At 41.3% G+C, this 27,066-nt stretch overlaps 1 protein-coding gene and 1 non-coding gene across 3 annotated transcripts in view; both read left to right on the top strand.

Moving 5' to 3' along the window:
• The window catches only part of SH3BGR (SH3 domain binding glutamate rich protein), a 40,479-nt gene extending 21,066 nt beyond the window's left edge, over nt 1–19,413 (top strand). For both annotated transcript variants that reach the window (XM_045506835.2, XM_010970231.3), the window contains 5 exons: nt 5,628–5,702; nt 6,290–6,382; nt 14,025–14,054; nt 16,079–16,228; nt 18,991–19,413. In XM_045506835.2, the coding sequence (XP_045362791.2) occupies nt 5,628–5,702; nt 6,290–6,382; nt 14,025–14,054; nt 16,079–16,195 (315 nt within the window). In that variant the 3' untranslated portion in view covers nt 16,196–16,228; nt 18,991–19,413. The remainder of the gene's footprint in view (nt 1–5,627; nt 5,703–6,289; nt 6,383–14,024; nt 14,055–16,078; nt 16,229–18,990) is intronic.
• Nucleotides 19,414–21,090: 1,677 nt separating this feature from the next.
• TRNAT-GGU (transfer RNA threonine (anticodon GGU)) lies at nt 21,091–21,162 on the top strand. Its single transcript has one exon. It is a non-coding gene; the product is annotated as a tRNA-Thr (tRNA).
• The last annotated feature ends 5,904 nt before the right edge of the window (nt 21,163–27,066 follow it).

Raw genomic sequence — 27,066 nt, 5'->3', positions numbered from 1 at the left:
TGATCTGACATACATCTGTGATGGAATGAGCCACAGTAAGTATGGTGAACAGGCATCATCTCATATAGATACAGAATTAAAGAATAAGAAAAAAAGTTTTTCCTTGCGTGAGAACCCTTAGGATTTACTCTCTTAACAACTTTCATATATAATGTACAGCAGTGTTAATTATATTTATCATATTAGACAGTACACCCACAATACTTACCTTATAACTGGAGATATGTACCTTATGTCCACCTTTCATCCAACTCTCCTCCCTCTCCTCCTGCCTCTGGTAACCACAAATTGTTTCCTATGAGTTTGTTTGTTTTTGAAGTATACTTGACCAACAACACTATGTTAGTTCCTGGTACACAACATAGTGATTCAGTATATCGGTACATTTCAAAATGATCGCCATGGTAAGTCTAGTTACCATCAGTCATCATACAGAGATATTACAGCATTATTGACTATATTCCTCATACTGTACAGTTCATAACAGTGACTCATTTATTTTGTAACTGAAAGTTTGTACCTCTGTTTATTCCCCTGAGCTCCTAGTTGACACTTTATTTGTAGGATAAAACTATTCTTGAAGCGACCTAAATCTCCAAGTGTTCTGAAAAACACTCAGGCACACCAGCAAGCATCTCGATTCAGGCTATAAATCACAGGCAGAAGAGTCAGCAGATTTTGAGAAGGGTCTCAGATTCTCTTGGCATCCTGCAAAGAGGCATCCTTGGACCCAGTTGCAGTTGGATGTACAATGGGGCTGTGCTCCATGAAGAAAGTTTGTCCTCTTAATCTCCCTTACCTACTTTTCTCCTCCCTCCATTCCCCTCCCCTCCGGCAACCATCTGTTTGTATCTATGACTCTGTTTCTGTTTGGTTATGTTTGTTCATTTGTTTTGTTTTTTAGATTTCACATATAAGTGAAATCGTACAGTATTTGTCTTTCTCTCTCTGACTTATTTTACTTGGCAGATCACCCTCTAGGTCCATCCATGTTGTTGCAAGATTCCACTCTTTTTTATGGCTGAGTAATATTCCATTGTATATAAATATACAAACCACATCTTCTTTATCCACTCATCTGTTGATGGGCACCTAAGTTGCTTTCATATCTTGACTATTGTAAATAATGCTGCAAGGAACATTGGGGTGCATATACTTTTTCAGATGAGTGTTTTCATTTTCTTCAGATAAATACCCAGGAGTAGAATTGCTGGAATATATGATAGTTCTATTTTTAATTCTTTGAGGAATCTCCATACTTTCTTCCGTAGTAACTGCGCCAATTTATAATTTCATCAGCAGTGTATGAGGGTTCCCTTTTCCCCACATTCTCACCAACTCTTGTTATTTGTTGTCTTTTTGATAATAGCCATTCTGACAGGTGTGAGGTGATATCTCATTGTGGTTTTGATTTGCATTTCCTTAGTAAGTAGTGATGTTGAGCATCTTTTCAGGTGCTGTTGGCCTTCGGTGTGTCTTCTTTGGAAAAATGTCTATTCAGGTCCTCTGCCCGTTAAAATTTTTTTTCATGTTGAGTAATATGGATTTTTTGTATATTTTGGATATTAATCCCTTACCAGATGTATTGTTTGCAAATATCTTCTCCCATTCAGTAGGCAGCCTTTTGTTTTGTTGATAGTTTCCTTTGCTGTGCAAAAGCTTTAAGTGTGATGTAGTCCACTTTGTGTTTGCTTTTGTTTCCCTTGTCTGAGGAGACGTATCCAAAAAAAATACCGCCAAGACTGATGTCAAAGAACATACTGCTTATGTTTTCTTCTAGAAATTTTATGGTTTCAGGTCTTACATTTAGGTCTTCACTCCATTTTGAGTTTGTTTCTGTACATGGTATGAGAAGGTACTCCAGTTTGATTCTTTTGCATGTAGCTGTTCAGTTTCCCAACACCATTTATTGAAGAGACTGTCTTTTTCTTGCTGTATATTCTTGCCTCCTTGTCATTGATTAAGTGACCATGAGTGTGTGAGTTTATTTCTGGGCTCTCTATTCTGTTCCATTGATCTGTGTGCCTGTTTTTGTGCCAGTGTCATGCTGTTTGATTTTGTGGCTTTGTAGTATAGTTTGAAACCAGGGAGCATGATACCTCTAGTTTTGTTTTTCCTTTTTAAGATGATTTTGGCTATTCGGGGTCTTTTGTGACAGCAAGCAATTTAATAGATATGTATAGGATATATGTACATACACACAAGAATAAAAGTATATTAGATAGATATTAATAGAATGTATCCTTCTCTTACACTTTCTGAACAATTTCCAAATCTATTATGTTCTTGGTTACAAAGAAAACCTTCATAAATTTCTAAAAGGGATGATTTTACAGACTACATTTTTATCCCAAGTGTATCATTACAACTTGAAAGAGAAATATCATAAAGGCTTAAGAAATAATTATATATACCATTTCAAATAACTCCATATCCAAGGGAAAATGAAATGGAGATTACAAATCATCAAATAATAAGCAAAAGAGATTATTTCATACCCCAAACCCAGTATCTAGCCAAATACCTATACAGAGGAAAATTGCTAACTTTAAATATTATTATAATTAAAAAGGAAAGGTAAAAATTTAGTAAAATAAATATTCAACTTATAAAAGTAGGAAAGCAGAAAAATAGAATAAAAATGTAGGCAGAGGATCAACAAATAGAAAAACCAAGATTAATTTAATACAAAAGGGAAGTATGTGTGCGCATCTCTGTGTGTATATATGTACATAACTTACATATAACTTGAGTACATTTATGTGTAATTTGACTATATATAATTTGAACAGACAAATGAAATAGGTGAAACCCCTGACCAGTTGACATGTTACTTAGAACACTTTCAGTTATACCTGGATCAAATTTTGTTATGCATTCAGAGGGGAAAAGTCTGAATAATACGTTAGTAAACTGTATCTAGCAATGAATTAAAGGCAATACCTCAAATTAAAGTAGAATTTATTTTATCAACATAGTTCATTATATGGAATTTTTAATGAAGAAAATCCATAAGATTGTGTCTATAAATACCAAGAAGATATTTTATATGTCATCAGATATTCCTAGTTAAAAGAAACATGGATTAAAATATAGTAGAAGTAAACTGATTAAATATGATAAATGTCAATTATCAAAAGACAGCTATATCATAATGAACCATGAAATATTGAAGCATTTCTCTTAAAATTGGAAGCAAGATAGGCATGCCTGTCACCATCACATCATTAAACATTGTTTTAGAGGCTGTAGTTATCACAATAAAGTAAAAAAATGAAGTATCTCATGTGTATATAACACATATGAAATATAAAAATTATCTTTATTTGTGCATGATATAATTGTATGCCTAGAAATCTCAAGAAACTCCAATAAAAGCCATTAGAATTAATAAGATAGTTTATGAAATTTCTGGGTAAAATAAAAACATACAAAAAGTAGTAGCCTTTATTTGTATCAACAATAATGGATAGGAAGTTAACATGTAGAAAACAAATCCCATTCAAAATGGTGATAAAAGTCTATAAAATGTTTAGAAATAAATTTATCTGAAAGGCAGACACCAACAAATACTAGTTAGAGAGACCTATGGTATCCTAGGATAGGATGCCTTGACAATAAGAAGTGAAACATTTCTAAAGTAATAAATACATTTACTACTACTTCAACGAAAAACCTATTAAAATATTTTTGACACTAGAAAAAGTGATCTTAAAATGTATTGGAATAGTGAATGCCTGAGGAGAGCCAAACATTTTTTGAAAAAGGAGACTTTGTGTAGCAACTTGCTTTTCTGAATATTAAAATTCATGTTAAAAACTACTGTGATAAAAGCTATATATTTACATGGGAACTGATAAATATGTCCATGGATATGTTTATATATTTATGTATAGACGAGTGTGTTAACGGATCCAAGTATACATATATAACTTAATAAATGACAAGAATAACATCTGTTTTTGACTTAATAGTGTTATTTTAAGTTTGTATATATACATTTGTTGAAATACAGTCAGTTTACAATGTTGTGTCAATATCTGATGTACAGCGTAATGCTTCAGTCATACATGTACAGACATATATTCATTTTCATGTTCTTTTTCACCACAGATTACTACAAGATATTGAATATAGTTCCCTGTGCTGTACAGTATGAACTTGTTGTTTATCTTAATTCAGTGGAAAATGATGGCATATAAATAGTACAGGCACAATTTGTCATCTGTCTGGAAAAAAACAGAGCCCTACTTAACATTATATACAAAATTAGATTCCAGGTGGGTTAAATCTGTAGATGTTAATAGCTGATATAAAATAATAAAACTACATTTCAGAGAATAAAAGTTAGCTAAATTTGTGTATAAAAGGCTACAAAACAAAAAATCACACAAGTTGTAAAAAATCATAGCCTGGAAAAAAAATTTGTGACCTGGTAAAGGCCTAATATTTCTATTATATAAAGAACCTCTGAATATTCACAGTAGAAGACAAACAACCCATAAAAACGGGCAAAACACGTGAAGGCATTTATCTGAACAGGAAATGTAAGTAGCTAAAACTCATGAAAAATATGCCCTTCCTTTTCAGTAAAGAGGAAAATGTAAATTAAGACAAAAATGAAATTCCAGTTTCTCCCCAACAGGTTGGCAAAGATTAAAGCGAGCAGTCGTCTTCACTGGTGACGAGGACAAAGGGGACGGGGACAGGCACCTTGTCCCGTGGGACTGTGAATTGTGGCAGTTTCTATTTTTAGAAGGAAATCTAATCTTCCCCACAATTTTATGCAGTTCAGTATAGTGTTGTTGGTAGAGGCACAGACGTGGGGACGTTCTGAATAACCATCAATCGGGAAATATTTGAATAAATGATTATATATTTAATATGAAGGAGATGTTAAAAATGGTGAGTTAGAACCACATGAATGAATCTGGACAAATGTCCATGAGACATCAAGCTAAAAAATTAAGCTGTGCATAGTGTGTTCCCATTTCTATTTTTAAAAAACCACAAAAATAAAACAAAAATAGCCTCCGTGTCTGTATTACAATAGAGTTAGGTACATATAAAAATTCTGATAGTAAGTACTGTAGGAGCCTGGGGCTGGAGGGTGTGTATGTGGCTCAAATTGTTTCCAGGAGCTTGAAGGGCCTTTGTAATAAAAATAATCCCCCACCCCAGTTTTACTAAGGTATAATTAAAATGTAACATTGTATTAGTTTAAGGGGTACAGCATAATGATTTGGTATATATTTATTGCAAAATGATCACCACAATAAGTTTAGTTAGCATTCATCACCTCACATGGTTACAAGTTTTTTCCTTATGATGAGAAAAATAACCTACTATTTTAAAAGACTGGGAGCCACTGGATAAGTCAAGAAAACATAAAGTAGAAAGTGTATGCCAGCCCTGCCCCTAACTTGCAGTGTGACGCTTTTTTGCTTTTATTTTCTTGTCTCTAAGGTGTGAGCAGCAGGGACTGCCCTACCAACGTCGGTTTTGGTGGTGCGGTAAAGAGGAAGTGCGGGGTGAAGACAAACATACTTTGAATGATTAAACAATGTTGGGACACAAGCTACTATCCTCAAGAAAATTCTCAACCAGTCTTAATTTATATGATGCAGGTGACAAAATTGCCTGAGGAGGCGTCTTCCCTTCCCAGTGGTGACATGGCCGGAGAGGCACAGAGCGCTGCAGAGGTGAGAGTCGAGTCTCGAACCACCTTCCCAAAGACCTACTTCCTCAGAATGTAATCTTTCTAATCTTTCTAGAATCCTTCTACAGATTCTAATCTTTCCCTGTCTAGTTGTCCATCTACCTCCTCCATCTGTCTGTCTATCTGCCTGCCTGCCTATCTATCTACCTACGTATCTATCTATCTATCTATCTATCTATCTATCTATCCTTTCTATCATCTATCTTTTTCAGTCTTTAAAATTATAAAGCCCCTTTCCACGTAAGCAATAGAAAACCAATACTGCCTAAGTATGGAACCCTTTGGCATTGTCTTCATAAGCCTTAAATGGGTGAATGAACTTCTTGTTAGGGTCTGTCTTACCCTACATACACGGGAGTCGGCTCTGTTGACTGACACCGACAGATCCAATCAGCGACGTCGAAGTTGGCGACCCTGTCCTTCGGTGGCTGTGATTCATAGGTAGAGGTCCATGTTTGCTTCATTTACATGCTGTATGTCTTAAGTCAGAAAACCACAGCACACGTGGTCTGGTGTTTACCTGGAAGCTTATCCAAGGTTGGTGACACCATGGGTTTCCTTTCTGACCAGGGAACGGAGAAGACTGAAGAGAGTGGAGAGCACGGGGCAGAAAAAGAGGAGAATGAAGATGCGGGCGACCTCACCGGATCCCAGGAAAAGGATGTGAGTGTTTGCTGTTTTCACTGGCTTCAGTTCAGTTCCACAAGTGTTTTTGGAGCTCCTACCAGGTGTCAGCTGTCCTTCTGGGCACACAACAGTGAGTGTGAAAGTAGGGAGCTGAGGGTGTAGCCGGAAAAAAGCAGGCAATTTTCACTCAGTGCGCTAATTGCCATGTGGGAAGTGGGTAGGCGGCTTAAAGGAAGACTGAGGAAGGAGCCTGGACCCAGGTCTGGAGGGACAGGCCGCACAGGCTCCAACAACTGGTCGTTGTGTTGTTCAGATTAAGTTGGGTTCATGTTCTTTCTAACATGAGAGATCTTACGGTTTGGTTATGGGCCGTGACGGACTCCCAGAGTATATCCACCAAGAGGCTTTGTGGGGAGCCGACAGGAGCTGAGGACAAGAGTGGGGCTGTGGGGACGGAAGCCCATGCCAGCTCACATCCAGTCAGGGGAAGGGCAGGTCCTGGCGGAAGCAGGGCCTGTGATCTGATTCTAAAGGGATTCCAGCTCAGGGGCTGCAGGATAAAGGGCCAGGGGGAGACTATGTTGCTAGAAGCACCACGCTAAGGTAGCAGGCGATCAGACAGGCTGCTTATTCAAGGAATTCTGGAGATGTGGCTGGGAACCCAGGCAAGGTGGAGACCTTGGCATCCAGGGAGCCTGAATAGGGTGGGGTTGCCCGCATCCGCCTGAGCTACCCCTTGGGGAATTTCAGTGTGCTTCTGCCTTGGTCCAGTGTAGCAAAGGCTGTTTACCAAACCCTGATCGTTTGCATTGATACCTATTTATTGATTCCAGGAGAGGCATGGACAGCTTTTAAAATGACTGGACCCTTGTTCCTAGCAGAAGGAATGTAGTTAGGAAAGGGGCCAAGACTGACAACCCCGCTTTGGAAAACGCGGGTTGTCATCAGTTTGTCTTTATCCTAAGAAATTTAAATTTGAGAGGAACCACGGCAGTAAATTCCCTCATATTTGAACACTGCTATTTCAGAATATTGATAATTTAAGACTCTTTGAAGTTTCTGCTTTGAAGAAACACAAGATCTTCAACCTTGACCTAGAAGTTAGGTAGAGTTTCATGGCAGCCTGTATAATTCAGAGATAATAAATTTAAAATGACATACAGTTTACTTATCTTATAATTTAAATAAATCCATGTTTTTATAATTTGAACTTTTCATGAATTGCCTAATGCACTCTTACAGCATTATTGATTTATGCATTGAAATTTAGTTTACTCCTTATAAGACAGAGACAAAGATAAAACACATTACACCCCAATCCCTTTTGCCTGGGAGACCAAGAGGAAGGTAGCGTGTTTATAATCAGACCCTGCCTCCCACAGCAAGACTGGGATTTGCTTCAGAGGCTCAGCCGCTGGGCTGGTTAATCTGATGATGTGAAAAGCCATCCAGCCTGGCGATTCTCTTTGTAAATATTTTTTTAAAAAATCGTGAGCCCTTTATAAAGTAAATTATAATCTTGTGACTCCTATAGAAATTTAAAAAATCGTTTTGTTATTTTTGCACTGGCTGTGATGAAGAAGTAACTAAATAGGAGACATTCTTATTTTGGATGCACAGAGTATTAACATCAGTGACCCATTCTTTAATAATAGTTGCTCTGCGGGAAGATAGATTTTGACTTCTTCCCATCTAACAAGTCATACTCTTTGACTTACTGTAATTCAGTTAAATAAGAAAGAAAAAAAAAACCATGATCTGTCAGTGAACATGAAAAACGACATCATCACATGATCAGCTTTGGGACTGACTACATAGAAAACATGATTGAAATTTAAAAAGGAGGCAGAAACGACCTGATATTTAGAATACTCCTTGTGTTTCTGTGCTTCGAGAGCCTTCTGTTGGCATTTCTGGTTTCGGATTGTTTTTCAGGGTTAGGGTAGGAAGGCCGGCCTGGCCATTCGTCCTCACACCTTCCCCGCTGCGCACCCGGGCTTCCGTGGGCTCATTTGTGATGAACAGATAGGGCAACTCGAGCACCGTGTTCGACCTTCCTAACATGGATTTTTAAAGTACCAGTCACATCTTAGTAGGCTTTTCTGGATAATTACTGCCCAGATAAACCCAAGGCTTTTAGATAAAAACTGCTCTGTTGAAACCATCTGGAGAAGATTTCATGGCTTCTTACCTTCTGCTCCTCCCTGCCCATTTTGTATTTGTTTATTTTTGGGGGGAGGTAATTAGGTTCTTATTTATTTATTTATTTATTTATTTATTTATTTATTTATTGGGAAGTAATTAGGTTTATGTGTTTATTTATTTCATGGCGACACCGGGGATTGAACCCAGGACCTCGTGCATGCTAAGCGTGTGCTCTGCACCTGAGCTGTACACCCCCGTCCCCCACCACTGTCTTTACACAGCAGCTTCCCGTGCTCCCTTCTCTGACCAGCACGCTGTGAGGGAGGTAACACCCCATGATATTTGTGCGCTGAGATTTGGTTCCAGAGACTCATGTGCATGGAATGTTGGCGTCAGTGATTCCTCTGGACGTGATGAGATTCCTGCCTGCCCGCACCTCCCCCCGCAACCCCGGACTGGCAGGAAATTCAATCCCGGCGAGGTGTTTGGGAGACTCAGTCTTCCCTAGGGACTCAGAGTCATCCTGGCTTCTCAGTGGTGGCGGGACGGGGCGAGGGCTCTGGTTCTTTGTGGTGGTCACGCTGGGACGTGGTTTATGCTGCTCGTTGCCTCTGTTGAGAGCTGGTGTCTCCGTGTGGGTCAGGCCCTCTGCCCTGGCTGGGCTCCAGCCCTCTGACCGCATTCGGCTGCTCCCTGGGGCAGAGTGCCCAGGTGCTCCCCAGATGCCCCAGTGGTCCCTGACTCAGCCTCTGTATCGGGCGTCACTCCTGGGACACCCACCACCTTCTGCCCGCTTCTCTCTTCCACCTGGCTGCACCCATCTCAGCTCCAAGCTCTTCCTTCCAGGGAGCATCTAGCTTCATCGCCTCTCCGAGCCCAGGGCTTTGAAAAGCAAGGCCTATCACTTCTTCCCTAGGGACGGGGAACCAGAGCAGGCACGTGGCCATCTTCCTGGAGTGTGGGGAGGGACAGTGGCTTTCTTCTCTCTCTAATTTTCTGTAGTAGGGAGAGCAAAGTGAGAGCTCACAGCCTGATTCAGCCCCACCATTCCTGATGAGGAATGTGAAAGTGTTTTAACCTTTTATCTGGAAACAGCTACACACTCGCAGGGACACAGTGCCGAGTCCTGTGTGCCCTTCCCCTGGCGTCCCCCAGGGGTGACATCTCAAATGACACAGTAGAGATGGAAACCAGGAATATCTCTGCTAGGTAGACTTACAGACCTTCTTCAGAGTTGGCCATTTTTCAAGCCTTTCATTTGTGTGTTAAGAACCATTTTCAAGTGTGCAGTGCTGACAGTTCCCTCCAGCGGCTGGCGGTGTTAAGCCGAGTGACAGACCCGCTAAGTGAGTGTCTGAGTCATGTTTGTCTCTGATCTCAACTATTGCCCGTGCTCACCCAGCACACACTTGTAGACACTCAGAGGGTGCTCTTTTAATGGGGAAAAATGTTTGTAGAAGAATATCACATTGATTAAAAAAATGAGAAATGTAGACAGAAACCATGGTCTCCTTTAATGACATGGATTTCCCCGTCCACCAACCCAAGCTTCTGGGGTTCTTAACCACAAGATGCTAAGATGTATATTACCTACTTGTTGACAGGTTGGGGCAGCATTTGGGAGGCAAGATGGTGAACACTGAAAAGACAATTAATTTCTGCCTAAGAAGATCTTACCTGTAGGACTTAACAGTCCCCTCCCCTGATGACCCAGGGAGGATGAGGAGACGCTTGTGAACGGTACTAGAAAAGTAAAGGAGGAAAGTGGAAGGTGACTTTGGCATCTGGGCACACCCTGAGAAAGGAACTGCAGACTGGGGGTGTTGTGAGAACTTTAGGAAACTCTGGACATATAAAAGATGCAGCTTATTCATCATTGCGTTTGGTTTTCATCGAGGTCAAAGGCTTTAAAGTTGCATTCTTTCCAACTCAGTGGTCCTCTTCAAAATCTTTTAAGACCTCGGCTTGACTGACTCCATGATTTTGGTCTGTACATCACTTCACTTGGCTTCCTCCGAAATCGGTCTTGAGGATGGTTGCTTAACTGGGAAGTAGGCGTTGGTTTAGGTCCTCAACCAGCTAGTGAGTCTAAGGTTGCATCCAAGTGGTGCCTGCAGATGGAGAGAACCCTTCTCTTGCCCTCAATCTCCGGCCTCCCTGAGATCGGCTGCCCTCCTCCGGTCACTCTGGGCTGGCCCTCCCCTTCCTCTCACACCAGCCACTGCCTGACACTCACCACGGCCGACACCTGTCCTTGGTCCTGGCCGTGTGCCACGTCAGCAGTCTGCCTCCCTGGCCAGGTTCCCAACAGAAATAGCGCTGGTGAGGTTCTAAGGCTTCCCACTCCAGAGGCTTCCTCTGACTAGCTTTCTTTGAAGCACAACAAGGTAAAATGATTTTGAGTTGTAGTTTCATCACGTGAATGGTTCACATCCTGTTCTAAGACCTTGCAAAAGCTTGGCTTAATGGACCATGAGATTATAATGATCTTAAACATAACCTTTTGCCCACGTAATTATTTGCTAACCATAAAAATCAATTCAGGCATTATATCTAGATGACTTTTAAGGATCTGCCTAATTCTGATAGTTTACAATGCTGTGAGCTAAGGTTGGACATTTAAGTTTTTATCTAATTAGTATATCCCACCTCCTCCTAAGAAAGATTTCAGGCAGGAGTGGCATAAATACCTTCATTCGACGTTTTATTGACTGACTGAGTGCTGCCCTGTGCCCGGAAGTCCAGGGACTGGGGATGGAGGAATGAAAATGACCAAGTCCAACTCCCAGAGACCTTCTACTCTGGTAGAGCTGGTGATGGTCATATCTAAGATTCTTCAAAGCTTATTTGATTTTTTGAACGTAAGTAGTTCTATGAATTCTGTGAGCAGTTACTTTCTCAAATGTCTCTTTCAAGAAATTAAGGTATATTCAGATATTAATAAAAGTCCTAGTTCTCTTGGTAATTTCTGCTAACTAACCTGTAAAAAGTTGAGACTAGCACTTATAAGTAAGGCCCCCTGCTGCCCTCCAACCTAGCTCTAAGGATCCATTTTTAATAGTGTGTTTCTTGCTAATTCATTTGTTTCAGCTGTACACAATTAATAAAAATCATTGGATTTAGAAACATGTAAAACTCTGTACAGCTGATAATTCTGCATTGCATATCATGAATTTTAATTTGATCTCACGTGGATAGGAAAATTAATGTTGTTTGAGATCCAAAGAGTTAATGGCAGTCTTTATATGTTTATTTATCCAGTACCTTAACCCATTCATTGAGCTTGTACCTCGATTCTAGACAGTGGCAGGGTCCTGGAGATCCAAAAATAAATGAAGACACACTTTGTGCCCCAAGGAGCATACAGACTAGTTAGGGAGACAGATAAGTAAATGTTGATTTTGAGAGCCAATAAAGCCTTCTGGGTCAGGAAAGTCTTCCTTGAAAATATCATTTTAAGTAGTGTCCTGGAAGGTGTCCTGGAAAGTGTGGAGGAAGTTGCATGAGACTTGTCAGCTGAAATAAAGAATGATGAGCCTGAAGGGGTGAGTGGGGGCCAGATCATGATGGCCTTTCAGCCAGCCTAAGGTTTACGGATTTACCTTGATAAGGGAAAGGTGGGTTGTGTCTTAGAACGGTATCTCTGGCTACAGTGTGGAGAACAGGCTGGAGATAAGGAAGACCTGAGGTGGTGTAACCCCTGGAAGGGAAGATGGAGGTCATGGCCGATGAAGGTCAAGGTGTGAGCAGAATTAGGCGATTATAAAGAGGTGCAATCAACCAACACCTGAATTTGCAGCAAGAGCAGGACCCTCTTTTCCTGGATATTATTTTAACATTAAAATTTGGTGTTGCCGGAATTTGTCTGGAGATTCCCAGTGCTGAGAAACCTCTTGGGCTGACTCAACCTGGGCCAGCTGGATCAGGTTTTCACATTTTGTCTTTTCTATTTTTGGGGGGGTTGTGTGGGGTAATTAGGTTCATTTATTTATTTATTGTTATTATTACTTTTTTAATGGAGGTGCTGGGGATTGAACTCACGACCTCAGGCATGTTGAGCATGCACTCTACCCCTGAGCCATACCCTCCCCCCTTACATTTGGTACTTTCCTTGCCAGAATCAGAAATCTGAGAATGTTACTCCAGAACTCCAAGACCGTGAGGCTGGGCCAGGGAAGGTGGCGGTGTGGCGGGTCCTCCATCACTTGCCTTCCATGATTCTACCTTTTCTGTTACTCATCTCAGAGGCAGCGTGGTAGAGTAGGAAGGACACTAAACTAGGAACCAGGAGTCTCAAAATGTTTCCTGGTTCTGTGACTTACTTGTTCTCTGATTGTTCGCAAATTACTTAAACTCTGTGGTCTCGGCGTCCTCATTTGTACAAAGAAGGGACTAAGTAAGAGGGTGTAAGTGAATATAAGATTGCTTTCAACTCCCCCAGTCTAAAATTCTGTGAGCTCACTGCCTGCGTTGTAAGGCCTTAGGGATTTTTAGGGACTGCTCTCCACTGAATTAAAGCAATTGTAGTCCTGTGGCTCCAGAGAGGCTTCTCAGAGGGCTGTTTTGGGGAGGGATGGAGAGGTTCTTACTTCCTTGCAATTTCAGGAGATATCACCTGGTTCTACTACTTTGATCCCGGGGAAAACAGAAATCCCAGTGTGTTGGCAGTGTAGAGACCTGTTTGAGCTGGGGATGGCCTCACCCTTTCTTACCTTAAAGTTTCTTTCTTTAACCAGAAATCAGTGTTAATACTACACGGTTCAGGAATGTTCCCATTTTGTTCTGATGGAGGAAGTTTTTGATCTGCTTTTATTAATTGGTTCAAAACTGAAGCAAAGGCATACTTATAAGGACACAAAGGCAGAAAAGACAATTTTATTCAAATTGTCTGACTGCTTACATATGTGGCCTGAATTTCCCCAGATAACTCTATAGATCTGCAATATGCTTTGGATATAGAGGCAGAATTAAACATGTAATTAAGCAGTACTACTAATGAATAGTATTTTCTCAGGAATGAAAGTGATGAAAATATGTCCTTAATCTTGTGAGATTCCAAGATGCATGAAATAAGTAGGCATTGCTGAGTTATCATATGTTTGCTGTTTTTTATTTTCTCAATAAACTAATATCTTTAATTTTGATGAAGCATGCATTTTATTATAGTTCACTTAATTTTTATTTATTTATTAAAATTATTTTTAATGAAGTATAGTTGATTTGCAATGTTTTGGGTGTACAGCAAAGTGATTCAGTTATATGTATTATGTGTATATATACATTTATTCATTTTCAGATTCTTTTCCATCATAGCTTATTAAAAGCTATTCAGCATAGTTTCCTGTGCTGTACACCAGGTCCTTGTTTATGTGTTTTATGTAGGGTAGTGTTGTACATGTCAATCCTAAACTCCTAATTTATCCCTTCCTCCCTTCCCCTTGGGAAACCATAATAGTTTTCTGAATTTTTAAATTCAACTTAAAGCTTACATGAACTTCTATTTTTTCCTTTAATTTCTATTTATGGACCTAAGGAAGAAGAGGGAGAGACAGCCACGGAACAGGTACAGTAGCAAACTCCACGGTTGTGCTTAACAAAAACAGCTTTTAGGTGAGAGAATTGCAGCTTTGGCCTCATTCTCCTCGTGCTTCGTGATACAGAGAAGCTGATGCAACCCGTGCTCCCAGAACGTCCTCCTCTAGCTGCTGAGAAGAGAGAGATAAAATGAGTTGGAGGCTAATTTATCAAAGGGAAGTGGGCAGAAAAATAGGGAGTTTTGCTCCCTAGCAGGCACTGGGCGAGGAGTCCTTGATAAGGACCTTTAGGATAATTTTCACTAGTTGAGCATGACCAGGTCAGCACGCTGTTCTTGGATGGCTGACAACGTGGGAGAGGTGCTACCTGTCACAGTGATGCATAATTGAGATGCTTACCCGGCTGCTCGCCTGTTGAATCTGCGCTTTATTAGCTGGACACTGGGGAGTTGTAACTTTAAACTCTAACAGGGACAGAATCATGACAATGTGTAGACAGTTCAGAGAGTGTTGGTGGATTCTGGGGGCAGATCCCAAGTGACGTTCTCGAATTCTCCCTACTCTTACTTCATCCTCTCACGTTAGCTACATCGCAGCTACTTTCGTTGTAGTCAAGAGTTTTAAGAGTATTGTCTTTGAACATTTTTGGATTAATCACTTTAAAATGCTCATTGGAGAGCTAAATGAAAATCGAGAACGCAAAGATATGGAGAATATTGACCCAAAGTCATGTGTGTTGTCTGGGTATTTCAGGGCCGGGTCATCAACATTAGAAAGGGTCTCAGATGTCAAGAGAAACTCCCCCTCAAACTTGTGTTGATTTTTGAAATTGCAAATAATTCATGATCTTTACAGACAACTTAGAAAATACAGATAAAAGAAAAAAATAAAAATGGCTTATAAATGCATTTCCCAGAGATAACCACTAGCTACACACCCACACATGCACACACACACATTTATCAAACCTTGATGAATATACTTTTATAATCTACTTTTGTTCATGTAATTAATCTATATTTTGGGGGGATGGTAAATATAGATTGCTTCATTATTTTTAATGTTATTTCTATCAAAGTAGTCCCTGTTCTTAGACCTAAAAGTTATTTTTAGCCTATTCTATACCATGAGTCTTTTTTGCTTTTGTCAGTGAAGAACTTTTAATTGGAAGTGAGTGACACAAAACATAAACATAAAAATTCTAGATAGACTCTGTCAATGATAGCTGTGTAATGTGTGTATGTACATACACTGACAGTAGTCTGAAGGGGAACAGTATGTGCTGATAGCTTAGCTGTTTTACTATTTTTTATTAAAATTCTTTTATTCTAAAAGAGAAGGGAGTCATAATTGAGGCAATTCTATTATTTCATTGTCCATGATTTTTCATTATAAGTTACAGCTCTTCAATAATAATTCTTTAGTTTCTCTCTTGCTAGGCAAACTTCCATTTTTAAAAATCCCATTTTTATATATCATAGTAAGACAAACATGCTATTCATTTGGAAGTAATTCAGATTATATGTGTTGGTTGCTGAAAGCTTTGGCTTCAAGAAATTAGGGGGTTATAACAAACTATAACCAGCTTAAAACATTTAAAAGCCTCATCTTTTTGACAAAATTCTATTTGCTGAGATTCTTTTTGTATTTTATTCTCCCATCTGCCTTCTGAATTTTTAAAAGTCATTTGACGAGACTAGTCTGTTAATTTGAGTAAAGACTGTATGCTTAAGTGAAATCGTGAAACTCATCAGAAGTAATGCACTGCTCTGCAGAACCATCCCAAATTGTGGGGTCTGTATTTGGGAGGATGATGTCTTTGTGTGTGTGTGTGTGTGTGTTATGTGTTGTGTGTGTATGGGTGTGTGTTGTGTGTGTGTTGTGTGTATGTGTGTTGTGTGTGTATGGGTGTGTGCTGTGTGTGTGTCAGGTGTGTACGTGTGTCCAGTGGGGGGTGCAGAAGGACCTCCACTCTAATCTGGTCTTTTACGCTCCTTTCCTCACTGTATCTGTTGACCCTGACTCTTCTCAATAACAATGTAATTTTTGTCAGAATGAGACGGAAGAAGTAACAGAGGAGGGAGCAGAAGGGGACGCAGAGGAAGCGGAGGCTGACAAGGGGCAGGAAGAGGAGCCCGGAGAAGAAGAAGAAGAGGAAGAAGATTCTTAGGCCTCCTCGTGCTTTGTGTGCCCGACGTTCCAGGTAGCCGCGTGGTTCTGGGGGTGAGGACTTGTGTGTCAGTCTCGTCTGGACCACATTCCACCTGGGGATAGGAGTGGAGTCCAGCTCAGCCTCTTGGTCTGGCTCCCCGAGGCCCTGGGCTGCGCCTTCTGGGGCCGCAAGGCTGGGGAAGCCTGTTTCTAGGGCGCAGTGGTTCATATGATTCCTTTAAAAAAGCCTAACTTTGAGACGAGTAGGGTTTGTGTTGCACTTGTCCCTGCCTCGTCCTCTTTGTTTAAGTGAAAGCACAGGAAATGTCCTGTTGTCAGCGTCCGATCACGTGGATTCCTTTACTGACCAGAACACTTGCATATCTACAGGGGAGTGACAGCTGATGTTCATAATGGTGGCAATAAATTATAACCTAAAACCCCACAAAGCTGCCTGTTTATGAAAAAAATACTGCTGCTGGAGATTCAGTGATAAGGGCTTGATACTACATTTTCATTTATTCAATATTCGCCAGAGCACTCAGGTAGGAACACTTTGGAACATGGTGAAGTCACTGTAGGTATCTTTGGCAAGCCTGCTTACCACCTTGTAATTTTAAACTTCTACTGACGGTGAAAAAGAATGACGGCGTTCTCAACAGTCTGGTGAGTGTCACATAAACATATTAATAACGTAATGATAGTGGAGACTGAGGACACAGGGGACGTGCTCAAATATCATGGACCAAGCAGATAAGACGCTACACAAGAAAACACCTAAAGATCACTACGTGCTACAAAAACATCTGGTTCTAGCCGACACTTAGCCAGTAAAACGTTATGTTATTATTAACATTATTTGACCTTAAAACCAGATCTGAGGGCAGCCATTTATTTGTTCTCTAGGGCAGTGAAGCTGATAGTTTGTTCTGGTGCTATAAGGGTTCTTTTTAAAATTTAAAATAAAATAAAACTTTTTTTAGTCTCCTTATTGTCCATATTCTGCCTCTACTGAAACACGTAAGACAGATTTTGGGGCAGGAAGGAGAGCATGAGAGAGTAAGCACCAGGCACACAGTGGGTCTTCAGTTAAGGTCTGTGGTCAAACTCAGAGCCTTTCTAGGGAAGGACGGACAAAAGGACTCAGCTGGAGAAGGAAAAAGAAACCTTCGGTGTTTCTTAAATATCAGCTAACAAATAGCGCTGCTCTGAGTACCAAGGAGCGGTCTGAATAGTGTGAACCTCTCCTCTTCATCTCCTTAGGCTTACATACATAAGCATTAATATAAAAAATGGTGAATGTGTTTTTAGGAAACCTTGGAGCTGGTGAGAGTAGCCATCTCAATTTGTTCTTGGACCACTGAGGATTCATCACTCCTTTGTTCAGATTGCAAAGCCAGGCTAGCCCATCACTTGATCTTCTTCCACTGGTTTCTTCCCTGTTCTGGACACAGAGAACTTTACTTTAGGGCCAAGTGATTGTCATTTTGGAAGTGATCCCATTTGTTTATTTTTAATTTTCTTCTGTGGTTACTAGGGAGAAGTCTGTTTTCAGTCTTATTAGCCTCCCTAATAAGGGACCCAGTTTTAACAAAAGAAAAAAGACACATTTATCTTTAGAAATCCTGTCTGAAGAGTGATGAGAAAGGAAAAGATATTGATATTCATCATTATTCCCCAAAAGAAAAGCCCAAACAGCAAATACTGTTTAAATACATTTTTAAAAAACGTTTTTCTTCTTCTTCTTCTTATTGATTATAAATTTACTTTTTTGGGGGGTGGCGTGAGGTAATTAGGTTTATTTGTTTATTTATTTTTAAATGGAGGGACTGGGGACTGAACCCAGGACCTTGTGCATGCTAAGCACACTCTCTACCACTGAGGTATACCCTCCCCCATAAACCCATTTCTATTCACTCTGCTTGTAACGTTCGTTTAAAATCATGCAGTTTTAATGTGGTAATTAGAAAAAAAGAATTGAATGTGAAATGGCACATTGAGAGAGAATCCTTCATGTGGCCAAGCTGAATTTTTCTTTTTTTTGAAAGGCAAGTACAGTTATGACCAGCACATTTTGCCTGTTTCTCTGATGGTTTCTGGTTTGGAATTTAGTCCCTAATAGTCTGTTGGGAGGTCGACATGTCTGACAGTGAAGCCATGACTTCGGTACCTCCCTAAGTCCCACCCGACCCTGTGGAGAGATTCAATATCCTCCTTGGAAATGCAACCTGGCGGTGCAGTCATGCATTCAATGGGGCAAGACACTCTTCTTCCAAAGGCACACCCGCCCCAGAGCTCACGGATATACCAGGCATTTTATTTGAAAAGATGGTTTTTGGGAGAACGTGGCAATGAATGGAACTAGGAAAGATTTCTTGTGTCCTGTGTCTGTAATTGATGCTAAATGAACGTCCCAGGAGAAATAGTGTATAATATGAGATGAGTTCCGTCTCCTGAAAAGCTGCTGCTTAACACTGTCCTCTAGTCCAGCCGTGGACCGTTTAAATCTCCTCCTCCAGGGCTAAGCTATATACCCAGCCTCTCCATTTTCCATGGAAACGCAGTGGGGAAACTGTGTTTGGAGATGTCTGCTTCCTTTTGGTGTTTGATGATGTGTTGGTACAGAGAAAAGATAGAAATCTAGTCTGGTTTTCCCCGAGAAAAGCTGAGTTTCCTTTCTTTATGCTTGATGAGTAGTGGTTTCTAGAACAAGAGGCAGTGCTTCCCTTGGTTGCAAGTTAAATAATTAAGTTTGTGGTAAACTTTCTGTCGGTCTTGCACCATCTTCTCCCTAATCTTTCCCCTTTCTTTTAGGAAATCCAAGCACGAAGCACCATTTCAACTGTCTCCCCACAAACCGAACTCCACAAAATACTTTGGCTGGAAGCTACCCCCGCTCCCTCAGCCCACCCAGGGTTCACCAAGGAATTGTATGATCTGACACGGTTAGATGTACACCCATGTGTCTACTTAATCATATCAGCATGGAATTAGATGTGCAGACAACACACGCATCCCTTCATGGGCCTGACATGTGGCCTTTGGTTAATTTCTCTCTCTCTCTTTTTTTTTTTTTTTGCTCTGCATGAATAGACCTCGCTAATACCCTCTAAAAATGATCTCAAAATAGAGAACTTTGTAAAACGACCGAAGTGTTTCCTTGTATGTATCTATGCTTCCTTTCTCAGAATTAGCTTTCCAGAGATCAATCATACAAATAAAAATTAATAGCAAATATCTTGTCTCGAGGAGCATATTTCTTTTTTTCTTTTCTTTTTTTTTGGGTAAATGGTTTTACCCATTATCTTTTTTAAAATTAATTTATTTTTTATTGCAGTACAATCAGTTACAGTGTGTCAGTTTCTGGCACACAGCACGTCAAGGAGCATGTTTCTTCATTTATAGTCTCTGTGTAGCCGGAACTCTGTCTGTTGCCAAGTTTGAATTCTCGGTAGAGCTTCTCTGTCTCCACTGGGATGGATGTTTTTTGTGGCGCTGATTCTTTGGTCCAAATGACACTCATTGTCTTGTGATGTCACGTTTTGTGTTAGTCACTCTGCTGTGCATGTTATCTCCGAAGCTTTGTTCACGGGTAGCCATCACTGTCCACCGTGTGTAGAGATAATGGTGTGGACGAATAAATTTGCAACCTGGCATCCTTTGCACGATTCTCTGCCAACAGGAGTGGCTGCTTCTGCATCTCTTGCCCTTGACTGATTTGCAGCCATGGCTACGATGTGCAAAGCCTGTGGCTATAATTTTGCCTCCTGGTGCGGAGTGTCTGTTTACCAACAGCTGGTCCAGCCCCATGACTTTTTCACCAGGTAGATTTGAAGCATTTCTCTGCTCACCTTGCCCCACCTCAGTGTATGAGAGCTATTTTGTCTTTCTTGTAAGATTTTGCTGACACCTCTCCCCTCTCTGCGTCTAAATGCTACCTGGTATATTTCTCCTGCTGCAAACATCGCATTTGTACTGTCAGAAGGGCCCTTCTCCTGTCTGTTTTCCTATTTCAGGACAGTTATGGCCGTCAACTTGGAGTGGCCATAAACTTTTCCTTCTCCTGAATCTGCCTATTGATTAAAATATTTTTTTGGTTTTATTGAAATGTAATTGACACAGAACATTGTATTATTGTATTAGTTTTAGGAGTACAGCGTGATGACTTGATGGATGTAAACTGCCTATTGATTTTGCAGCTAAGCGTGTTTGTGGCTGTTGGAAATGTCATCCACGGTAGCAGAAGTCGTGTGGATCACGGGAACTCTGGAACAAACAGCTCTTTTCCTGTTACCCTGGCAACAAAAAGAGGCATTTAAAAGAGAATTAAGATTATTTTGTTCCAAATCATTGAAGTAGACAACTTTGGAAACAATTCTCCCTTTGTTAAAAATAGGATGAGAGACTGCAGTGAAATGGAAATTCATATAGCTGAAAATTAATGTCTCTTTTGTAGTTCATTGAGTTAAATTATGTCCTATCTGAAAAACGTGCACAGTTTTATAGAAACTCCATGCTCAAGTAGGCCCTAAGTGGTTGCTGTTGGGATGGAGACAGTTTATTTAGTGAGGTGCCAATTTTCCTCCTATTTCTCCTGTTTTTAAATGAAAATAAGTATTTGTGCTAATAAGCAAAAATAACAAACCAGGTCACTTATTTAAATTGAACTTTTTCCTATGTTGCCTTTCTATAGTCAGTAATGTTCTAGGAGAGCATTTTTATTTACCCATGTTTTATTTTCTTTATAAATTATTATTAAAATGCAAAAATCGCTTACATCAATAATATTATATGACTAGTATCACTTCTCTTCGAGATTTGGTTTCACCTGTCACACTAACCACCAGTGACTAGTGGCTCCAGTGGCCCAGTGACAAATATGGACTGTGTGATGTCAAAAGATAGTTTAGGGTGGGGGGTGTAGCTCAGTGGTAGAGCGCATGCCTGGTGTACACGAGGTCCTGGGTTCGATCCCCAGTGCTTCCATCAAGGGGGAAAAAAGTGAAAACCACACAGTGAAAAAGAAGGCAAGTGAGGAAAAGAGACATTTCTGACAGTACTATTTGAGACCTAGCCTCTTCACGAAATGAACCGTTACATTTCCTTAAAAAAAAAAAAAAAAAAGAAGAGTTAAAAAAAGCCGCATGCTTTATCAATACAGGAAGCTTCTAGAAACTAAACAACATTATAAATATGTACAAAAGAATAACTCAAAAGGAAAACCCAAGTGAAAATAAACAAAATCCTTCTGCAAAAAAGAAAAGGCCAGCGACATGGAGTAATTATGTGATGATCTGAAGCCAATAGAAGGCTAGAGAGTTGATTTATTAGTCTACAGATGGAACATTCAAAGTAACAGTTTCTTTTTTAATTTGGAAAGCAAGTACACAAAAAACGGAGCACATTTTTCTAATGACCGAACAGTAAATGCTTTCTTCTCCTCATCTGTTCTCCACTCCCCTCACCTCCCCCTAGGGGTTTCCTAGTATTTTTTTTTAGGTTGAAATCTTCCTTTGGTTCAAGGATCTGAGATAAGAGTTAAGGGGGGGTTTGTGGTTGTCACTGAGTTTTCTGATCAAATGTGAAAGATGTAGAAAGGGAATGGAATGGATTGCCTACAAAATTCCTTGAAGAATGTTTTAAAATATTTTCTTTAAAAAACAGTGCGTAAGTGTCCAAGCTGCGCACAGCTGGTGAATGGAAGGTGACCCTAGTGAGCTGTAATAATAAAGAAGGACCACTAGGTGGTGATGAAAGAGAAGCTTCTTGATACAGTGTTGCTGTCCTGGGAGCTCCCCTGGTGCCTGCAGGTGAGGGTACTGTTGGGATCAGAAAGCGGGGGTTAGGTATTTGTCCACTGGACAGAGAAAAACAAACAAACACCCTCCACGCGAATTGGTCAGTCAATTAGTGTATCATTTAAAATGCTTTCATCCAAGATAATTAATTTTGGGCAAAATATTGTGCATTGTTAAAAGCTATTAAAACCCATCCTCCTCTTTGAATTTCACATCCGTAGGTCAGCTGTCTTCCAGAACTAGAGATCTGGAGGTTGTTTAAAGATGCAGTAATGCTTCCAGGGGTGGAATATTCAAACCGGACAGGGCTCAGCCAGGAGGTTGGGAGTAGCTTGGATGGAGGGGGTGTGGGGGTTGGGGAAGCATGTGGGGGGAACTCATTCAAGTCCAACAGATGCATCTTGTCAGCTCAGGAGTGGAATGCCTCCTCTCACCGACACATGAAGCAAACTTACAGTTTAGAATTAAAATTAGGTTGCTGATCATTGTGTTTCACAGTATTTTTATCCACTAGTGTTTATTGGGTGCCTATTGTGAGTCAGGCTCTGTATTAAGGGCTCTACGTGATCCCTACAGTAACTCGGTGAGGTAGACATGGTGCCCATTTTACGGATAAAGAAACTGAGGCAAGAGGACGTTCAGTACTCGTGTGAGGTCACACAGCCTGGAAATGGCCACGTGGGGACTGAGATCTATGTATGTCCCACTGCAAGGCCAGGACCAGCCTCCCCAGCAAAGCCTTTCCACTCTGTCCTTGACCACAGCCATGCCCCTGGGACAGTGCCTGGACGGGCGGAGGGCAGTGTGGGCCTTGTCCTAAGAGCGCCTTCTTCCCTGGAGTCCTCTGGTCCACATAGTCTGTCTTTAGACTCCACGTCACGGTCAAGGTATTCAGGCCCTGGAGGAAGGTGACCCGCCCTTCTCAGCTGTGATCTGTCGTGGGCTGATTTCTTAGTTAATCATCAGAGGGCAATTCCATTCCCTTCTCGCTGTGGCTACCAATGCCAGCCCCAGTTCTAGAGGGATCTGAACCACTGTCAGCCCACAGCACTCTAGAAATTGGTTGGTGGCTTCAGATCCTAAACCTTAGGTTATAGAGAAAAAACCCCTAAAAATTGTCATCTGCCTTTTCCAGTCTGGTTGTCCTGAGGTGCACCCCACCCACTGATGCTGAAGGATGCACCCAGAATCCTCTGGGGCTTACCTGTCAACTGCTGTCCAGTGATGCACCAGAAGCAGCCAGCCCCTCACGGTATTTGTAGCTGAGAGGATGGTTCCTTCTGGCCCCTAGTTGGGGATGACTTAATAAGGTGAATACGCCTTAATCCCAGCACATGAATTTTAGTTTGCCTGTTTTGTAGCAGGTCACCTTTCTCTGTGGTCCATTATAAAAAACGTTTATTTTCTTTGTCTACCCCCTGGAAAGAAACAAAAGTTATCTAAGGAGGAAAATAAAGCTTATATTAAAAAGCTTCACACTCATAGACTAATTTCTCCTCAGATTCTGCAAAAATAAAGCAGAGAAATGCAACCTGGTTTTATTTTTCTCTGAGGACTTCTCCTTAGGTAGTATCTACAGACAGCTTTCTCCAGGCTTTGACTAGATTCATAGAGATTTAAACCTTTAAATACTGGTAGGTCAAACCGACTAGAAATGCACCTTGATGGCGTTTCAGAGTAGTTACACAAAGATTTCTGTTGTTGATGAAAAAGTAATCAGTCAATCTGAGAAGGAAATGGAAATTTTTATTTGAGCCAAATTTGAGGATTATAACCTGGGAAGAGAATCTCAGAAAACTCTGAAAACTGGCCCACCAGTTAGAAATCAAGGTTTATAAGTTTTTCGAGACACAGGGCTGTACATCAAATGATGTATTACTGACAGTTTACACAATCCAGATCTAAGCGTCATCCTAACCCAGATCTAAGCGTCATCCGGTTGGGCGACTTACAAGATCAAGAAGGGATGTTATCTTCCAAGGAGCTGTCTTGTTGAGGCTGGGAGAATGTTGCTTTTGATGGTGGAGCAGGTGTTCCTGCCAGTGGGGGAGGTTTGGCCGATGCATGACACAGGTACACAACGCGCAGTCGGGGGAGAGGAGGTCAAAGGGCTGTGAAGACATTTTTTATGTTTAAATTTTTTCTTGTCTTGCCATAAGATAGGAATTTTATTTCACACTGTGCTATCTGGAGATTCTCTGTGCAACACTGAGGTAGGAGAATGGGAGTTCTGCGTGTCTCCTGAAGACACCTGTCGATGGTTCCCCACTTGGCTTGAATTTTTATTACCACGATGGCATCTTTGACCCACTATGAAGATTCTTGGTGGGGTTCAGACACCAAAGTATTCTTCGAAGCTCCTCAGATTATTAAGATGTGCACCTGGGTTTAAAAAATTCTGGCCAGAAGAAATTTAGACCCTGGGAACACCCAGTTCTTTCTCCCTTACCTGTAGGAGCCAATCAAATGGATCATTCCTGGTGGACTTTTACAGAGGAACCAGTGGTTTTCTAATGCATATTCTTTAAGCCATGGAACTCTTTGGTCAGAAGGATCTGCAGTGTGAAAATCAGACGGAGGGAGAGCCGCTCTGAGTATAATTGTGGAGACCTTGACCCCTATGGGGACTCAATTCAGGGTACAGTTTGAAAACCCTTTGTTTGGCGGTAGATTTTTTTCTTTTTCAATCAACTTCATTGAGGATTAATTTATATAGTAATAGGCACCTGTGCTGTTTTTGCAACACTAGCTGTTGGAGGACATGGCTGGCCGGTGCTGAGGGCGGTAAAAGAATTTACCAAAGACAAAGGGAAGTTTGAGAAACAAAGGAGAAGTTTCATAGACACGCTGCTAAAGGCAACAGTGGGCCACACAGATGAGAGGTGTCTGCGTGAGCACCGAGGGTGGATAGGGGAACACACTTTGACTGGCTATAAGTGAGGTAAGAGAGTTAGTGTCTGTGAAGAGACAGTGGGATTTATGACTCCGATAAGGAGGAAACACGGGCTGAGACAAGTCAGCCATTGTGAGGCTAGAAGTTTCCCAGGGCTGTTAATTCTGCCAGGGCAAACACACAGCAGGAAAGGGTGTACTTTGTTTTCTGAGGCATTTCAGGTGGACATCTGAGAGCCCAGGAGTGGGGGTGGCAGGGCCTCGGCAGACAGCAGTTGGCACTGCACTAGCCGGTTCTCCAATTTTCTGACACTAGCGGGATGTCTTACAATTCAATTCTGACACTAACCCCAGGGGTTAGCTCAGATCCTCCAGGTTAAGGGCTCAGTCCCATAAGACTGCCCCAACTTCAGATGCCAGCTGAAAATGGGGGCCCCAAGCTTTCTGCATTTCTGTCTGGAGGACTACAAATCAAGACATTCCCCCTGCCCTGCCCCAGGCTTGACAATTTGCTAAAATGACTCACAGAACTCAGTGAAGCACAATACACATAATCCATTATTTAAGGTACAAATGACCAGCCATACAGAGAAGGGTCCTGAGCATGCAACAGAGCAGGACCCCGTGGGGTCCTCCCTCGTACAGATCCTTTCCATGTCCTCCACTTCTTGTTAGTAGGACATAGGCTTCCTTCAGCCTCCTTGACCTTCCCTGAGTTCCAAGGGGCAGCTTCACACAGTTGCTAATCACGGAAGGGAGGGAACGCAGAGACAAGGGAGGAGCAGTCAAGAAACAACAGTGCAGCCTTGGGCAGGGTCCTGGTTCCTCCTCAAGGAACATACTTAACTGTATCTCTGAGATCTTCTGCAGGAACTAAGGCCCCCACCCACGTGGAGGATGGCAACTTCAGGCTGAGCACAAGGTTCCTGGAGTACCAGCCCTGTTATCTCCCCACCAGCCAATCAGAAGAAACACAACTGGCAGCCCCCACCCCAAATTTTGCCTATAGAAACTTATCCCCCGAAAAGCATTGTGGAGTTCAGGGTTTTCGAGCATGAGCTACCCATTCTCCTTGCTCAGAATCACAGTAAACTTTTCTCTGCTCCAGACTCCAATGGTTTGGTTTGTTTGGCCTCACTCTGTGTCCAGCACACAAACGTTTTTGTTCAGGAACCTGCACAGGTGCCTCTGTCCCTGTGGAGCAGGAAGACACCACCCTCCCAGTTCACTGACATGCTCAGCAACTGGGAAGCTTCCTCTAACTTTCATTCATTTATTCCAGCAAGAAATGGATTTATTTCAGGATTCATTCATTTCAGTAAAAAATGGGTTCATTTTAGGGCTAACAGAGAATTGCAATACCAGGTCTGCAACCATGGGGAGCCACAAGCAAATTGTCTCATGGCAAGGGAGGGAAAACACTTTTCCTCTTTTTAAAATCAAGGTTTCTTTGTGTGGGCTCACGTGATTAAATCATTAGGTGGGTGAATGAACATAATCTTCAGCTCCTCTCCCTTCCTGGAAGATGGGGCAGGTGGGGCTGATCCGTTTAACCTTCTCATCACAAGGTTGGTTTTCCTGGAAACCAACTCTCAACCTGAAGCCACCTAAACTCCCGCCACACCTCTCCCCCTTCCTCAGTTATCTGATGATCCAAAGGGGCTCCTTATGAATAACAAAGTCACTCCTGTGTCCTATCACTAGGAAGTTCCAAGGGTCTCAGGAGCTCTGTGCCAGGAATTGCAGATAAAGACCAGATATACAAAAACATTCCTATCTCTTATCACTAATGGAGTTCCAAGGGTCTCAGGAGCTCTGTTCCAGGAATTGCAGATAAAGACCAGATGTATTTCATATTATAACCACGGCACCAATGTTAATTGTTTGATGAGTTCTGAGAAATGTGCTTACTCATGTCCAACACCTCTGTCCATCAAGATCAGAACATTTCTATCACCGGGTACATTCTCTTGCATTCCTTTGCCTTCCAGCCCATCCACAGGCAACCACCACTCTGCTTTCTGACTCCATTGAGTTCCTTGTCTAGAACTTCAGATAAATGAGGAAAACAGCTATTTTCTCTTTGTCTGGCTTCCTTCCCTCTTGGAAATGTTTTGGAGATTCATCCATGTTGGTTTGTACCCTTCTGTTGCTGAATATGGGATTATCCTCTGGTAATTTGTTTCTTTATCTATCTGTT

Source organism: Camelus bactrianus, chromosome 1 (assembly GCF_048773025.1).
Source record: "Camelus bactrianus isolate YW-2024 breed Bactrian camel chromosome 1, ASM4877302v1, whole genome shotgun sequence".
NCBI classification, from domain to species: Eukaryota; Metazoa; Chordata; class Mammalia; order Artiodactyla; family Camelidae; genus Camelus; species Camelus bactrianus.
The sequence above is the reverse complement of the archived record's forward strand: the minus strand, read 5'-3'. Positions and strand labels throughout refer to the sequence as shown.